Source organism: Manihot esculenta, chromosome 15, assembly GCF_001659605.2.
Source record: "Manihot esculenta cultivar AM560-2 chromosome 15, M.esculenta_v8, whole genome shotgun sequence".
Classification (NCBI taxonomy): domain Eukaryota; kingdom Viridiplantae; phylum Streptophyta; class Magnoliopsida; order Malpighiales; family Euphorbiaceae; genus Manihot; species Manihot esculenta.
The window spans coordinates 7,345,088-7,364,439 of record NC_035175.2 but is presented as its reverse complement, the minus strand read 5'-3'; the positions used below and the strand labels follow the sequence as shown (position 1 = coordinate 7,364,439).

General features: G+C 28.6%; 3 protein-coding genes across 3 annotated transcripts; 2 read left to right on the top strand and 1 right to left on the bottom strand.

Annotated features, from left to right (window-relative positions):
* Positions 1–1,016: 1,016 nt before the first annotated feature.
* Positions 1,017–3,142, bottom strand: LOC110601060 (protein LIGHT-DEPENDENT SHORT HYPOCOTYLS 7). Its single transcript, XM_021738056.2, has 2 exons — positions 2,459–3,142; positions 1,017–1,387 (listed from the first exon to the last, which is right to left on the bottom strand). The coding sequence occupies exon 1, from the start codon at positions 3,050–3,052 to the stop codon at positions 2,495–2,497; it is 558 nt and encodes a 185-aa protein (XP_021593748.1). The 5' UTR covers positions 3,053–3,142; the 3' UTR covers positions 1,017–1,387; positions 2,459–2,494.
* A 9,929-nt stretch (positions 3,143–13,071) lies between these two features.
* Positions 13,072–14,516, top strand: LOC110601059 (epidermis-specific secreted glycoprotein EP1). Its single transcript, XM_021738054.2, has one exon. The coding sequence runs from the start codon at positions 13,083–13,085 to the stop codon at positions 14,370–14,372; it is 1,290 nt and encodes a 429-aa protein (XP_021593746.1). The 5' UTR covers positions 13,072–13,082; the 3' UTR covers positions 14,373–14,516.
* Positions 14,517–16,870: 2,354 nt separating this feature from the next.
* LOC110601225 (epidermis-specific secreted glycoprotein EP1) lies at positions 16,871–18,383 on the top strand. The gene has a single exon (XM_021738288.2). The coding sequence runs from the start codon at positions 16,903–16,905 to the stop codon at positions 18,178–18,180; it is 1,278 nt and encodes a 425-aa protein (XP_021593980.1). The 5' UTR covers positions 16,871–16,902; the 3' UTR covers positions 18,181–18,383.
* Positions 18,384–19,352: the final 969 nt, after the last annotated feature.

Here is a 19,352-nt window from a genome sequence, read left to right as displayed (position 1 = left end):
TTTACTAATGTATTCTAGCAATGAATTTTTCACTAGAAAATCGATTGAAAAATAAGTTTATTTTTGGAAATCAATTGGTGAAAACATCAACTGATTTAAAAATCCAAATACTGATTTGAAATCTATTAGTAATAGATCAATGGGTATAGTTTAAAACATAAGTTTTAAGCTATGAAAAATCTACTGATTTATAGTAAATTTACCAATATCATTAATAAATGAAAATTTGTCTACAGTTTTGCAATGAATTTTATAATTTAATTATTACTATCTAGTAATGGAAAATCATGTAATTCAAGTCATAAATATGTAGAGGCTTTGATGACCATTTGGGTTATTATATATATATTTGTCTTTGCTTTGTGTGTTTGCTTTTCACATGTATTGTCTGGTGAAGCAAAAACACTCGGAAATCAAGGAGGGTATCTACAATGTATGTGATTAAACAAAGCTCAGACAAGACAAGAGAGAATAAGAAAAGCTTGATATCATAACTCGTACAATTAATAAAGATTAGGATTTCAAACTTGAAATCTTTAGGGATTTAATACAATGTATTAATTAAGCAATTGTACTGTTTAATTTCCAACAAGGAGACAACATTTTCACTAGACTTACTAAGCATCTTACATGTTTACAGAATTTTGTCTCTAAAAGATCACTATCTCCTAGAAATTAAGAAATGGTAATAGATGAAAATTATAGATATTTTAGCTCTTCAGTTTTCACCTATTCTGTATATGATCAGCTTGATGTGTGTACCATTTTGGAAATATTTAGAAAGTATGATGAAAGATAGAGAATTAGTTGATAAAAAAAAAAATCAAATGATCAAATTAATCTACTATGACAATCCCAAATGCCTAGGCTTAGTTTTTTTCGCCTAAAAATTGCAGAAAGTGTATATATATTGAAGAATCCGATATGCTAAGATCTTGAAGTTGAAAAAAGTTGCAGAAAGTATTCATGCTTTCACAATGTGTAGACAGAGAGTTAGAAAATGTATATATTGATCATCGAGACAAAAAAAAATTATTTGATAACATTGAAACTAAGATATACATAGTTTTCGCATCAATAGATCAATAATACACATATTCGGATAATTATATTACATGATGATGATAGAGCAAACTTGATTATGTTTGATAAGATAGTAATTAAAATGAAATGGACAAAGGTGCTAGGAAAAAAAGTTTACTTACCCCATTTCATCTCTTGGTTTTTTTTTCTTGACCGACTTGATGCGTTTTCCTCATCTACAGATTAGAGTGCTTTCAGCCATTAGCAAAGGCCAAGAACTAGCTACTCAATCCAAAGGGAAGAGTTGATAGAACTCCAAAATGGTAATGGTGAATGCTACCACTTTTTTGAAAATTTTGAGGGCCTGCAATTATAGATATAAATTAATGGTATATATACAAGATGGAGCAAAAGCAAGCACTTAGATTAAAGAAATATAGATTGCATCTGAGTGGAAGGAAATAAATATTATGAATTTGAAAACTAATAATTGGGAGAATTTTCTACACATTTCCCTAGCTATGAACATTGTACATAATAGAATGTCATGATTTCTCAGTAAACAGACAAAAGACAAACAGCTTGTTCAGGTGAAAAGGCCAATTGCATATAGCATTGCCAATAGAAAGGGACAATATTATGGCATATATTTATAATGGGAAATTTTATTTTTAAAAAAGTTATAAAAGAGAGACAAAAAATATTACAAAGACGATGAGACAAAGCAGGAAGAAACCATTTTTAAATTTGTGGGCAGATCTTAAACAATACAGCATGATGTTACTAGCAACATCAAACAAGCATACACAGTAAGCATTACATTGGCTGTTCCTACCTAGCTATAGATTCTTCTGTGCTCTTCATCAATCATCATAATTTTCTCCAAAGATCCTGACAAGGATATCAATATCTATATATATAACATATAATTGTGGGTTTCTTATTAATACCCATTTTTTTAACCTTTCATGGCGAGCATAAGATAGTGCAGAATCCCAAAAGAGCTCTGATTGTGATCTTGCATGAGAAGGAGATAAGGAAGTGGGTTGCTAAATAATTGAAGATAAGAGAGAGAGAGAGAGGGGCTTTACACTGTAATCGTAGCATCAAATAGTTAACTAGGAGCTACTGTTATATATCATGTACACTTTCTGTCTTTCTTGCAAAACCCACTTTGCAGATTAGGGTTTCTAAGCAATTGGACTAGGGTTTAAAATGAAACTGGGGAGGGGGAATAGTTATCTCCTAATAATTTTTCTAGCTCCAGGGAAAGTGAATGTCAACAACTTCAAACTGAATGAAAAAAATTACCATGTGGTTTAATTTGATTAGTTGCTAATCAGATGAGTTGATTGATTTCCATGTATAGTGATGACTAGTAGATCGAAAGCATGTAAAGTCTACATAGAGAAATTAAGTAAATTAAATTAATTACCATAAGATTTTTTTATAGGGACCACAGGAATCAAGATTACTGCATGGGAAAGCTTGAGCTTTGATGATCATCACTAGCTTTCATCGGATTCCGCTTCTTCTTTTTCTTCTTGTAAGGAATACCTCTAGCCTTGGCTTGTGAGTCTCTGACTTCTCGCAGATACAATCGAATAGCACCACTTGCAAAAGGGTTGGTCTCCGGCAAGCCACCATTTTCTTCATAAGCAGCCCTTAGCCGGCCGATGAGTGCGTCAAGGCTACCCCAAGCTTGCTTGAGAGGGCAAGTACAAGGACTTGGTGGCTCTGGCTGGCCGAAATAAACACACCCTTGTAAGTGCACCTTAGTCTTGCCAAATTGATCCAGGTACCGAAGAAAATCAAGAACATGGTTAGCGTGGCATTGAGATAGTGCAACTGGTGGCCTCTGGTTCCTCAAATACTGGCCGAAAGTGTTCCAATCTCGGCGCTTCTGCGACTCATACCGGCTCAACGGAGGTGGGTTCTGCTGATCAGTAGCATTAGCACCACCACCACCACCACCACCACCTGATCTTGATGAGCCTTCTGCTATATCTTTCCCTTTGCTGCTTGACATCACTAGAAACAGCAAGTTCCTAGCAGCTTAGCTTTTCATTTTTTTTTTTTAAAAGCTAAGAAAAGGAAAGAAAAGAATAATTTTTTAGATTGGATACGAGAAGAAGAGAGAAATACTGCAGAACAAGAAGGAAAAAGAAAAATTAAAAATTAAAAATCACATCATATGGGTCTAGCGAGGAGACATGCTATGGGTCCTATGACAATGCTTTAGCTTCTCTTTTTCTCGCTATGGCATTATTTTTCTTCCTTTAACGGTACTATTAGCAATAGCTAATACTTTTTTTTCCCATATATCTATTATTGTGTTTCCATCAACGGAGCAATCATTATCGAGTACATTAGCCTAATTAAACACCATGGTTAATTTACCAGCTACGGCTAGCTAAGCAACTAGCCAGCTGCCCACTTAAATTAACCCTGGTTAGGGATTTGGCTTGGACGCTTTTACCTTAATTAGAAACCAAAGCCGATGGCTCATGGGTTCCCTAACCCATAATATAGCATCTTATAGGAAGTGTGGTGACACATCTTATTCACATCATCTCTATCTCATTTTCTCCCCATTAAATATTTTTTTGCTTAAATGTATATTTAGACAACTGTATTTTAATATTTTCATCTATCCAACACTTTTTAATTGTAACTTAATAAATATTTAAATTTTTTGAAAAATATATTAATTTTAAACACAATTGGATTAAATTCATTATTTTAACATTGTGTTCAATTAAAAATAATTTTTTAAAATATTAAAATGTTTAAAAATAATATTTTTTTAATTTATATGTTTATTTGGTATAGGCAAAAATGTTAAATTAATGCAAATATGCATTTTAGCTAATATTTTTCCTTTAAATGTGAATATCTATAATATTCTAATTATGTTTAATTCACCACTAAATATATGCTAAATTATTCTATTGAATTTAGTGAAGGAAATTTCATATTCAAGTGAGTAATTTAATTATATGCAGAATGATATGTTTATTGGGTAAGATTGATTAAGATTGTATGTGATATTTTTGTGAATTGGTTTATTGGCAGTATTGTAGCAAAGGATTTGCACAAGGGGATGGGAAGGACAAAATTTGATCTTCACTTTCAATTCTATGTCTAATCCATTGACAATGTTTATGCCTTTGAAAATGTTTGAAAATTACATCATATTGTATGGGTAAAAATTTTAGAATACAAATTATTTATGTATAATAGTTTCATTTAGCATTGATTTTTTTATAAGTATTCGTAGAAATGGATATGTATAAATTTCGATTATAATGTATATATCGTATGCAAAGTCATAATTTCCTTTTTACCCTCATTTTTATGATAAGTAAATAATAAGATTTAAATTCAAAACTTTACTCACTTTTTATATTATAAAAATGAATTACGACTAATTATATTTCGGTCGGTATCACATTAGTGGTTTAAGTCTGGGTCTTAGAGATGCTCGCAGATCACAGAAATTATGGACTACAACGTCACAGCATAACTCAACATTTAAATTCATACTAGATCATTTATCAAATACTCCAGTATGGTCATTAACATATCACAATTAGTTTATAAGATAAATATGTTTATGTACGTTTTTAAAATCGTATTTGAAATTATATTAAATATAATAGGATGTATAATAAACTCGCTATGGGTTTCGACGACCTTAAATCGATCTGAACTTTAACGCCAATAACAATCCGATTTTTGAATCGTTATAAATCGAATATCCACCCAATTCTCAAACTGAACTCTTTTACATTCGCTGATCGTTTTTAAGAGAATTCTGCAAATTTTCCTTTCCCTCACTTATTGTTCCCACTCTCAAAATAGCTGAATATAAATGCTGGTATACAAAGTAGCTGAAAATGAAAAATATTATTAAAAAAAAATAAAGAGGAATATCTATTTATTTAAGAAAAAAAAAAACTTTGTGATGAAGTCATAGTTGTCACACAAAGCATGCGGTGCGGATGCTTGGCGCCTACCTTCACTTCAATGCAATTCATGAGTCCATATATATGTGCGTCCATCGTTTAGACGCAGACATCAATTCTTAATACTAAATCAAATTAATCGTTTTAATCAAGTCCTGTTTTAAATTAAAGATCATTAAGCATTGGTTTGAAGATTAAATAATGGTAAAACTATTCATTCTGTAATTCCATTATGTTCAAATTTATTTAATTTTACTTATTATTTATAAATTAAAACCATTAAAATTAGGAATTATATTTTCAAAGCAGCGGAGTAGGAATAAATATTAGTTGTTAAATTATGAGCTTAAATAATCGTAATTTAAAATATTATTTTCAGAAAATATGATTTATATATGTCTATTTAATAGAAATGAGTAGGATTTTATTCAAATCGAAATAATTATTTGAATCAATCAATTTTGAAATTCAGTTCAATTTTATTTCTTATTCAATTCGATTTATATTTTTAAAAAAATTAATAATTGGTTTGATTTTGATAAAAAATTTTTTAATTAAACTGAATCAAACCAAAGAGGATACAATATTGTGTCATTTTATTGAAGACACTAACATATAGTCTGCATCATCGATTTTCGTTGGCTCTATGTTCCTCAGATTTTGTGAGTCAGGTTTAAATTTAGAAATTAAAATCCCTTTTCTCCTCACGCTAATGTACATAAACTGTCACACTCATTCTTTAACATGTAGAGATGGATATGATTCAAAAAAATTAATAGAATATTTTCTGAATATATATGTAATGAATACATATAACCTGTTACAATTTTAAAATATAAAAGAGAATTAGTGGCTAATCTAATTAATTCATAATATATTTATACCATTATTCATTATACGAGGATAAAAATATATATATATATCAAATAAAATATATCTAGCACTCTAAGCCTATAATTTATATATTATCCTCTAAAAAAGTTACGAAAAATTTAAGATTGATCCAACCTTTACAAGACTCTAAAACTGATGAAATGGAAAAATTGACAATACTAAAAGATGTAGATTATTAGGAGTGGATCATCAAAAATAATTTATAAATAAAAATATAAGGATGAGTACAATTTACTCTGTAAACGGATAAATAAACAATAATAATAAAAATTTTAATGCTTAATGGTAACAAATATTAAGTTAGATCAACAAAATAAATATAATTTAATTCAATTAATATAAATTACTAAATAAAAATTATTAAGATATCAATGCTGAATTAATGAATCCAAAATTACAAATGTGATAAATTAAATTCGGATTGTTGGCCAGAACTTAGTTGAATAGTCACCGCACTCCGATCTTGATCGTAGGATCACATAGCATCAAATTATACGTTCATTATGTGACATTGAATTTGTGAGCCTAAAAATCAGTTCAACTAATCGAATTGCATTAAATTAAATCAGTTCGATTCGATTTAATTTCTCATATTCATTCAGTTCGATTTAAAAATATTTATAATTTAATTTTTAATTATTTTAATTCAATTCAATTTTAAACTGAATTAACCAAAATATATTAACGAAATCCCACAATTTCTATATACAAATATACTAACGAAATATCACATAAATACTCCTAACTTCAATTTTAACAAGTACACAAATTAACACTTAATTTTTAAAAGTAATATATACATATTGAAAAATTAAACATAATTAAGAAATTTTAATAGATATGTCGCAACCAATTGTCAGTCAAAAAAAAAAAAAGAAGTCATAATGAAGGAAAATGATTCTAGAAATATTTCAAATAGAGCTCCCCCGACTTTGAAAATTGATAATGCCCATTTTATGGTTTTTTTTTATTATTATTAATTTAGAAGGCCTTTTTTCATATATCAATTATTTCAAAAGACATAGAAATTAAATTTCAGGTAGAATTAATGAATTATATAAACTTTTAAATTATAATTAAAATGAACATTTTAAATTTTATAAACAAAAAATATTGATGAATTAATTATTAATTACTAACCTAAAGTATAAAGATACTCATATAAAAGGTGGAACTTTTTAATAATATCTTATTATTCAGAGATGGAAACTATTGTGTGCCTCTTTTGCTGAAGCCTTTATCTAATTGATGGACACAGCTCAGTAACCCTAACAATTTCTCAATAATGAGCAAGTGGCATTTCTAGTACCATCACTACTGCTGATAATGCTTATTCATAATAAACAATATCTAATTGTACTAGTGTTAGTGATGTTTTTGTTTTTCTTATTCCCTCCTTTCTTTCTTTTCTTTCCTTTTTTTTTTAATTTATTTTTAATAATTTAAATGCAAATAATATATTTTTAACTACTGAAATAAGTGACATATTATTCTTTATAGTTTATAACAATCGTTTAAATGATAAATAAATTAAAAAGAGAATTATAAATAGCTTGCTATAAATTTGAGGATTCATTGAATTATGGTGACCAATTTGCTTCTCTAATCAAGTGGATAGGGCAATTGGTGAACCACAAGGAATTACTTTGTTTGTTAAGTTTTCATTTCGTATAGTAAACCAAAACTATGTATTAAAATGACATATCATAGTTTTGTCAATTGCAATTTCCGTATGTTTGTTGATAAGAAATTGTTATCTCAATCTTTTCAAAGGTTATCTAATTCTAAAGGCTATAACATTATAGGCTAATAATATCTCATGCTTTGGTATGGAATTTAAAAGTTTAACAGTTCTTTTTCTCCCACATCAATACTTTTTGTTTTTTTAGATCAAGTTAAATTTTTTTTAATTTTATCGATAGAGAATTATCTATTATGATATATATATTAGTTGTTTTGTCTTATCTACTATATTTCCTTTTTCTCTGACCTTATGAAGATTTTACTCTTTTTTTTTCGCTATTGCTTTTAATTGTCGATTGATTTTTTTTACAGAAGAGGGATTGTTAAGTCGATACGCAACTGAAATTTCTAGAGCTAGTTTTGTAGTTGATGCTTAGATAGAGACCTTGTAACCATGGTGAGGTAACACACCTCCTCACCTGACACCTTTAGGGACCCTCATAGAGGATGCCTTTGTTCCTTATGTTGGTGGCTACCAGGCTTGAAGTAACTATTAGTTTGGAAGGATAGACGGTGCTAGAAGATATGGCGATGAGCAAGCGGATCCTTGAATATCTTGGCTAGGTTTGGATAGGGCTTTATATAGTTGGAGCTACTTTTAAGTTGGGTTTAGTTATTAGTTAGTATTTTTTCCGAATTAAGTTATTGAACTCATTTCTATATACATTTTGTTTATTTTGAATATATTTATATAGTTAAAAAAAAATTATTTTCTCTGGACTAAGTTATTGAACTCATTTCTATATATGTTTTGTCTATTCTGAGCATATTTCTGCAGTTCAAAAAATAATTCTATGATAATCATCTCTTTACTTCTGTCTTTAAGACAGATAGTGATGAGTATTTTCTTCCGTAATCATCTCTTTTATTTTCTTTTAATGTGTTTTTTATTTTTTAAATATCATTTGAAAACAATTCTAATTTTGTTAATAGATTTTGAATTTCTATTTCTTCTTTTGTGAAGACTTATATCATCCTTTGTGAGATATGTTGTCTTCTCCTTTACGAGAATTAATTAGTTATTTCTTTATATTATAAGATAAAATATTAATGATGGACCCCTTGAAATCGTTCACACATATAAGAAAGTAGAAGACTTCACACCAACACGTTCAGTTGATAATCTTATAGAAGGATCATCCGTCATAGTATACAGGTCAAATCTTCAATACCTTTTACTCATTAGTACTTGAAGCAAGTAGGTCGATCTGTTTAAGACATACAGATCCCTTTTAGGGTCATAATTATGCGTATAAATAGAATCGACAGATAAAACAGAGTGATGGCTAGGACATTGCGAAAGCGGTTCAACATTTATTAACCGACTGCCCACCATAAATGAGTCACCTGACATTTCTACCACAATACTCCACCATTACGTCTGATAGGACGATACCATAAAATGCACTAAAGCGATTAAAGTATTAATACCCTTAAATCAATTAAGGAGACAAATTTTATGAAATTCATATCCTAGTAACTCTAACATTTCTCCAAGAATCTTAACATTCTTAAAGTCTAAAAACCATTCTGATCTCCTCTTTATCCTTAATTATCCAATCAAATCCATTAACTTTTCCATTGATCAAACTCTTCAGCTACGTGTCATCATCCCTAATCTCACTGAATCTTAGAACAATCAATAAGAATGTTGATTTTTCATTCTATAATATAAATTTGTTAAATATAATGCTTTGGTATTTTGTTAGGAAAATAAAATAACAACTATTTAGTCTTGTAATTAACTAACAAGCAGGATTTAATAGCTTAAAAATACATTGATTAATACTCTATTTTTAAAAATAAAGAAATTAAATATTTAATTTTATTAAACTATAAAAATTAGTCGATAATTTTTTAAAAAACATATAATTACTATTTTTTATAATAGAAGTGTATCTCAAATTTTCTTACCTAAAATTATAGCGTTACGAAATTTTGAACTGTAAATTTATATTCTTTCAAAATTATTTCATTCTTTTAAAAAATATTTCATATGTATGATATACATTAAATATTAAGAAAATAATAAAAGATAAAGAAAGGGAAACATATGAACATGGTAAAAGGGTAAAGACAGAAAAAAGAGAGAGAAAAAACGAGAGAATATTTTTTTCCCGAAAATAAAATTAATATTAAAACTGAACCAATGGGCAGGGAGCCCATACAAAATGCAATAATCAGTACACAGGATTACCAAAAAAAAAAAAAAAAAAAAAAAAAAAAATTCATCATGTGGGCTGCTCTTATACAAGTTTCCAGAAAAAACTAAAGATAAATGAAGTGAAAGGTAAAGATAATATTATTTATAAGAATGATAATAGTGATTATTTTAATATTATAAAGAGTCAAATATATATATAATTCATTGAGATAAATTCCTTTATTTAATCACTCAATAATAAATAAGATTATCTTAGCAAGACTTCAAAGAAGAGAGAAACATTTGAGAAAATTTAAGATATTCGCTGATTTCTCTTGCTTTCTAGATAAGAAAAGAAAAGGTTCATGTTTTGAGTCTCCGTGTGATGGCTTTGGGTGGTTCGATCAGACCTACAACCGTCGAATCTCAAGTGGCTATCACTGAACACAGTGACCAATCTACCTTTAGAACATGAGAGTAGTTATAATCTTGTCCATCCTGAAGATTGGGCTTCCATGTCTGGAAGCTATATTTCTTGGCTTTGGTTGATTTTCTGTGTGTTTTATGGATTCTGACTCTAGATCTAGTCTTTAAAAGTGGTAGAGGTAAGGGATTTTCTGCTTTAGGGTTTCTAAGATTAGGGATGGATTGATTTTATTGATGCTTTTGTTTGATTTTCTCTTTGGGTTTGTTTAGCTGAATTAATTTGAGTTTTGTTACCTAAGTTTTATTCGGAATTCTCTAATTGTACCTTTAATCAAATTGACCCTTGATTAATGGTTAATTAAAAAGACAATTATCTCATTTAATTATTTATCTTTTTCTCTTTAATTACCTTCTCTCCTTGATTATGTTAAAAAATAAAATAAAATTTCTCTTGTTTTACTTGTACTAGCATAATAATAATAATAACGATTTAAAATTTTTAGATCAAACAATCATTTATTTACTTATAGAGATTTTGCATAATCTGGTATACTATAATAATTGAAAATATATTTCGTAAAGATTTACTCTTTAATTCTCGTTAAAACAAAGTCAATGTATTAAATATGGGAAATTTATTAAACTTCAGATTTTTTTAATACAAGAAAAAGCAAAAAATAAAAAACAAAACAATCAACTTTAACAATCAAATTATATAAAGATTAACCGATAAAATAAATTATTAACTATTTTTTAATAATTTAAAATACCGTTTAAGTATATAATGACACCTATATTCTCAACTCTTTCTCCCACTAATTTATGTCATTGTCTCTTTAGATGGGTATTGATTTAATCAAGTAAAGAATTGCTCCCAAGTCTCATCAAGGCAAATTTCCTCTCCCTCACCTTCACAAATCAAATCGAATTTTAATAAACTTAAACTCTATTAAAAAATAAATTTAAAAATTTAAATTTGAGTTCGAACACAATTCGAATTTTGTTTATAAATTTAAATTTAATTTATAAAATAAATATTAAATTCAAATTCGATTAACCAGTCAATTCAAAAAGTTTAAATTTGAGTTCGATTATACTATAAACAAATTCAATATAATTCAAATTTATTTAAATTATAAATAAATTTATATTATAAGATTATTAAAAAAATTTTAAATTAAATATTTTTAATTTAATTAAAATCTCTCAAATCCAAAACTAATGAAAAAGAAGGTAGAAGGTTGTCATTTTACAGAGAAACCACAATCCTTCATATCCCTTTCAATTTTCGATGTGAGATTAGTGTTTGCAAACAAACATATTTATGAGTTTATTCGCGAGTCTGTTCGCAAATCTGCTTACGAGGTTGTTCGCGAGTCAGCTCATAAATTTGTTTGCGAGTCAGTTTGCGAACTTATTTATGAACTTAAAAACGAGCCGAACTCGTAAGTTTAAACAAGTCGAATACTGTTATACTCAAATTCGACTCGTTTATTATTATTATTAATAGTAATATGTATAATGGGTGGGAAGATTTTGGAGGAAAAATGGAGAAGGGAATGGTTTCCCTTGGTGAAGCAAAACCAAGCATAGCAATCTTTAATATTGTCAAAAAATCTAGTTGGAAAAAGACACATTTGTTGGTCACAGTTGTTTGTGGTCCCTATTCCAAACACTACCCATTTCAATAATTGAATCCAAAATCATAACATCTAACCAACAATTGCTCATCTTCTGCACAATTAACCTAAATAAATTATTGTTTCTTGGTAGTGAAAGATTAAAAAATTCAGTTACTCCTAGGTTAAAAAAGAAAGGCAATCTAACCAAATCCAGGAAAGATTTGCCATTGGTTTAAAAATTTATATTTAATTCCACATTTAAAAGTGGATGCCCTAAATTAATTATTGAAATTATTAAATTTTAATATCAGTGTCATTATGACTTTTTATATATAAGGTTCTGTATGCATTTCTCTTTATATAAACCACTTATGTTATTCTAACGATAAAATGATAATTTTATATTATTATCGATATTATTATTATAATAATTCTTCCCTCTTCTAAATAGAAAAATGGTTTATAAAGAGTGAAACCACAACTTACTATGTTCATATTTAAAAAAATTATAATTTTAATATATATTCATGTCAGTATTGTAAGCAACATATTAGTACAAGTAAAGAAATAAAATAAATAATAATCGGTTAAATTATTATAAAAAATAATAAGTAATATGATATTAACTTTAAATTTTAAATTATTTATTATGGGAATCAATTTATTGTGGGCTTCAAAGACGTCGACATGGACAGAACTCAGTGTTTGACCCAAAGCCTAAGTGGAAGCCATCTATAATTCTATGCCTCCACTTAAATCCAAGTTCCCACTCTACAAAGGTTTTGGTTGGGCTGTAGTTTTAAATATAAAAAATTTAGTATTTTAATTAATAGAAAATTATATATATATTAAAATTATAAAAATAAAATTTTATTATTAAATATTAAATAAGACTTATTTGATTTTTTAATAAAGATAAAAAAAATAAATTGAATATTCTTACTCTTAAATAAATTATATTTTTTTTTTTAAATACTAAAAGATATTTTTAAAAAATTTTTAAAAATTAGATAAAATTAAATAGAAGTATAATAGTTAATTTATAGATTATTATAGTTTAAAAAAGAAAATAAATAATAATTTTAAAATAATTAAAAAAATGAATAAAAATTATGCAATGGTGGAGTAATAAAATATTTTCAAATTATAGTATGAAATTAAAAGAAGCCCACCGTCAGGCGTTAAAACCTCCTCCATTTCTCTTATAAAAGGGTGATTTTCAAGTACCAATTACCAAAGCCAAAAACTAGCAAACAAACCAAAATGTTTTCTTCTCAGCAGCTATTTCTCTCCCTTTGCTTATCCTTCACCATCTTTTCATTGTTCGCTCAAGCCTCTGTTCCTCCTTCTGCAACCTTCAAATATGTCAATGAAGGTGAATTCGGGGATTATATTGTGGAGTATGATGCCAATTACCGAGTCTTAGATCCATTTGCCCACCCATTTCAACTTTGCTTTTATAACACCACTCCTAATGCATATACTCTTGCTCTGCGTATGGGTACAATGAGGTCTGAGTCACTTAGGCGTTGGGTTTGGGAAGCCAACCGTGGCAACCCAGTTGGTGAAAATGCCACCCTCACCTTTGGAACTGATGGAAACCTTGTTTTGGCCGATGCTGATGGCCGGATTGCTTGGCAAACCAACACTGCCAATAAAGGCGTTGTTGGGTTCAAGTTACTCTCGAATGGTAACATGGTTCTTCATGACTCTAAGGGTCGGTTTATTTGGCAGAGTTTTGATCACCCAACTGATACCCTTTTAGTGGGTCAATCTCTAAAGCTAGGGGCTTCAACCAAGCTTGTGAGTCGTGCTTCTGAAAAACAGAACGCCAATGGTGCTTATAGTTTGGTCATGGAGGACAAGACCTTAGCCATGTACTACAAATCTCCAAATTCCCCAAAATCTTTGCTTTACTTCTCATTTTCTGATCTTTTAAGTATATTAGAGGGTCCTTTGAATCGTGTAACATTTATCTCAGGTTTATCTTTAGAATACCAGGGTTCTAAGTCCTCTTCTGGTGGAACTCTCACTCTTAGAAGGCCTAAATACGATACCTCATTGTCTTATCTTCGGTTGGAAATAGATGGAAACCTTAAGATACACACTTATGAAGACGATGCAGATTGGAGTGCTTGGCAAGTAACCTACACTCTATTTTCTAAAGACTCTTGGGAAACAGAATGCCAATTGCCAGAAAGGTGCGGAAACTTTGGGCTATGCCAGTATGATCAGTGTGTTGCTTGTCCATCACCAAAAGGCTTGCTGGGCTGGAGCAAGAACTGCAGGCCACCAAAAATATCTTCATGTAGAGTGAAAGATTTTCACTACGACAAACTAGAAGGGATTGATCATTTCAATTCCAAATACACAAATGGAGATGGACCTATGAAGCTGAATGCTTGTAGCAGCAAATGCACTAAGGATTGCAAGTGTTTGGGTTATTTCTACCACACCCAGTCATTCAAGTGCTGGATTGCCTATGATCTCAAAACCTTGACAAAGGTTAATAATTCTACACATTTGGGCTTCATTAAAACGCCGAACAAGTGATTTTAGGGGCGTGTATATTTAGCTCGGTCTTAAGGTTATATATGTAAGTATGAACAATAAATGGAAGGATAAGGAAGAATATGGCAAGTAATTTCTAATATTTACCTCCAAAGCCAGTAAATTTTTCTGTTTTTAGCATTTTCACGGAAGAATGTATAGCTGCATTTATTTTCAAGAAAAAAAAATGGGTAAAATTTTCAAGAATATATAATTTCTCGTAAATATATAAAATCTATTATCTATATTTGGAAAAAAAATTGATATATGACTAAAATACACCAATTTTTTAATATATAGTAGATAAAAATTATAAATTACTTTATTAATTATTCTATTTGTCTCATAATTTTTTATTCATCATTTTTGTAATTATTTTAAAATATTATCTATTTTTCTTTTTATATTGTAATAAATTATAAACTGACTATTGATTGTGGATTGTTTGGCTTGATATGCAATGATTTTGAGCCTATTTGTTAGTGTGGATGGGTCCTTTAGGTGTTGTTGTTCTGGTCTTCAACAGTTTAGCGGCTTTGACGATGCTTGTTGATTTTGATGGTGCTTGTAGGCGGTGTTAGGAGCGAGGGGTTGCAGGGATTATTGGTGATGCTTGCTTGGAACTCCAAGAATCTTTTGATGGTCTGGACTGCATTATCTGGGTTGGATCTCTATCTCACTGTGTTTTGAGCTGGACTGAGTGTGTTACTGCTTTAGAAAAATATAATATCAACTGCATTTGGTAAAAAGAAAAAATAGATGAACAATAAATTCCCAAACAAAATTGTTTACCACCCTTTGATTTTATCTTTTTCCCCTCAAATCTAAAAGGCCTTGCTCTTAGTTTCAACCCAAATACACCGTCATAATTTTGTTTCTTCAGAGCTTGTCCTCCCTTCGCCAATTTGCATCAATTTTTTTTTTATATATATATAAAAAGATCACAATTAAATTTTAACTGTTTTTTATCAAATTATGTTAAACTTGACCATACGTTTCTGATTTGCTATTTTAGAAAATTTTAAATTTTTGGTAAACTTTTAATTGTTAATATTTCAAAGCAAAATCCAATATCATTCTTAATTAAATTTAAATTTTAAAATTTAAAATATAGATTAAACTCTAACTATACATGAATTTTTTTTAAAAAAATTATATGTAATATTTTTTTTAATAAAAATTAAAAATTAAAAAAAATAAAATTTAAAATCTCTCAATCCACTCAAATACGAAACATATTTAAAGCAGCATGGTTACATATTAATTATTAATTATGATGCGATGTATATGAAATTGGTTCTATATAAAATAATTATATTATAAGTTTTTTTTGAATAAATTTATAAAAAATTAAAACATGAAAATATGCAGTCTTACATTCAGTGGCATAAGCAGGACATCTTACATTAAATGTCATAAGCATGACATCTACTTTCAGAAAAAATACCGTATCCTTAAATTAAAATTCACAATTTTATAATCAATAGATGTTGAAATTAATGACTTAATATTTTGTTTAAATGAATTTAAAAATTTTATTTTCATAAATAAAATAAATATTTATTAAAAATATTTTAACAAATTGACTCAATATTAATAAAATTTAATTTTAATTTAATATAAATATTATATATATAATCACAATTTTACGGAGCGAAATCATTATATGGAGCGTAACGTGATATGTTGACCTATATACGTGTTTAAAAGAAATATTTTAATTCATTTTCTTTCCTTGAATTAATATTTTATGAGTTTTAGTTTATTATTATTATATTTAATGTATACTTAAATCAACCTGTAAACGTTTTAACTTTGAAAACTTTTTTAATAGTCGTGATATAAATTTAATAATATATTTTATTGTTTAAATTAAAATTAAATAATAATAACATTATTGAAAAATATTTTTATAAAAAATATTTTTAAAATATAAATTATTTTCTATAAATAAAAACAGCTTAAATCAATAAAATTATTCGCTTTTATCTGTAAGTATAACGATTGATATTTAAAATTTTTCATATAATACGATATCAGTGTGAAATTTTTATAAAAAATATATTTATTAAAGAATAAAATTTATTGTGGGCTCTTGAAGAATGGATTCAAAGACGTCGATATGGACAGAACTCAGTGTTTGACCCAAAACCAGAGTGGGAAGCCATCTATAATTATATGCGTCCAAGAAAATCCAAGCTGTGCGATTCTAGAAAAGTCTTGATTCTTTATACGCTCCCCAATTCTGTTCATCTTTATATGATATTTTTTACAATAACTTCTCTTAACCTGAAGATATAATATTATTTTATAACTTTATTAAAGCTTAGAGATAAGATCATATAAAATTAATATAAACAAAATCAACATAAACAGAAAGGCATTTTAAAAAAATTAAATGAAGCCCACCACGTTCAACTTGCAATTCAATTTGACCGGCTAAAACCTCCTCCTCCATTTCTCCTATAAAAGAGTACATCTCTACCTTGATTTTATATACCAACCAAACCCAAAAACTAGCAAGCAAACCAAAATGTTTTCTCTTCACCAACTATTGCTCTCACTTTGCTTATCCTTCGCCATCGCTCAAGCCTCTGTTCCTCCTTCTGCAACCTTCAAGTATGTCAATGAAGGTGAATTTGGGGATTATATTGTGGAGTATGGTGCCAATTACCGAGTCTTAGACCCCTTTGCCCAGCCCTTTCAACTTTGCTTTTATAACACCACTCCTAATGCATATACTCTTGCTCTGCGCATGGGTACAGTGAGGTCTGAGTCACTTATGCGTTGGGTTTGGGAAGCCAACCGTGGCAACCCAGTTGGTGAAAATGCCACCCTCACATTTGGAACTGATGGAAACCTTGTTTTGGCCGATGCTGATGGCCGGATTGCTTGGCAAACCAACACTGCCAATAAAGGCGTTGTTGGGTTCAAGTTACTCTCAAATGGTAACATGGTTCTTCATGACTCTAAGGGTCGGTTTATATGGCAGAGTTTTGATCACCCAACTGATACCCTTTTAGTGGGTCAATCTCTAAAGCTAGGGGCTGCAAACAAGCTTGTGAGTCGTGCTTCTGAAAAACAGAACGCCAATGGTGCTTATAGTTTGGTCATGGAGGACAAGACCTTAGCCATGTACTACAAATCTCCAAATTCCCCAAAATCTTTGCTTTACTTCTCATTTTCTGAACTTTTAAGTGTATTGGAGGGCCCTTTGAATCATGTAACATTTATCTCAGGTTTATCTTTAGAATACCAGGGTCCTACGTCCTCTTCCGGTGGAACTCTCACTCTTAGAAGGCCTAAATACAACACTACATTGTCTTATCTTCGGTTGGAAATAGATGGAAACCTTAGAATACACACTTACGAAGATAATGCAGATTGGAGTGCATGGCAAGTGACCTATACTTTGTTTTCCAAAGACTCTTGGGAAACACAATGCCAATTACCAGAAAAGTGTGGTAACTTTGGGCTATGCCAAGATGATCAGTGTATTGCTTGTCCATCACCAAAAGGCTTGCTGGGCTGGAGCAAGAATTGTCAGGCACCAAAGCTGTCTTCATGTGGAGTGAAAGATTTTTACTACTATAAACTAGAAGGGGTTGATCATTTCAATTCCAAGTACACAAATGGAGATGGACCGATGAAGCAGAATGCTTGTAGCAGCAAATGCAGCAAGGATTGCAAGTGCTTGGCTTATTTTTACCACACACAATCATCTAAATGCTGGATTGCCTACGATCTCAAAACCTTAACAAAAGTTGATAATTCTACACATTTGGCATTCATTAAGACGCCAAATAAGTGATTTTCGAGGTGGGTATTTTCAGCTTGGATTGAAGATTTTATATGCAAGTATGAACAATAAAGGGAATGATAAGAAAGAATGTGACAAGTTTTTTTTTTTTTTTTTTTTTGTAATTTTATGTATTTTTTAGCTGGTTTTTTGTTTTATGTTAAGGTGTGGGATTTTACGAATAAATTAATGCAATTGATTTGATTTTAATAATATGTTACTTGTTACATAAGATTCTGTGTAGCCAAAATAAATATTTTTCTATATAATTATATAAAAATAAAAGGTCAAAATCATCTTTCCAAAACAAATATGCAGGCTTAATTAAGTATAAGAATTCATGCATGCAAGTCCCTTACGCCTCCACCAATTATTTACTGAAACGATACTGAGATAGTCCACGTGATATCTCTATCCTCAAAATTATTATATGAATACAAACAAAAACTTTAATTATACTCCATCAATAATAATAAAATATATAATAATTTTATTAAAATATTAATATTTTTTTAATAAAAATAAAAAGAGATTTCATTTTAAAATTGAAAGTTAATTATATTTAATAAATTTTATAGTTAAAATATGAACAATTAAAATAACTATGATAAATTTATTTAATAAAAATATTAATTTTAAAATTTAATAAAAAATTATAATATTTTCAAATAGTAATAATTTTAAATTTATTTTAAATCACTATATATTATTAATTAATATATTATTAATATGGATAATAATTATTTTAAAACTCCACTTGTTTGTGAAAAAATAAAATATATCAATAAATTTATATATAGGTTTTAATAAAAATTTTAAATTATAAAAAATAATTTTTGAAAAGAAAAAATAACTTAATTGTCAAATATTGACAAACTTAATATTTTTTGTACGTTAAAAGACAGAATTTGTGATGATCTGAGGGTGGTCTTAATATCCACAGTGGTTTTTGTTTTCTTTGTTCGTAATCCATGGATTCTTCTTCGACGTCAACGATATAAAAATAATTTTTATTATTTTATTTTAATTTATTCTTCTTAAATTGATTATACCTTTATGAAATAATACGTATATACCTCATGTATAATTTTTTTTATCATATAATTGTAAAGTTGCATTTCTAAGATATTGAGAGATAATTACAAAACGACTTTAAGAAATACCAAAAATCTATTTTGTAAAAT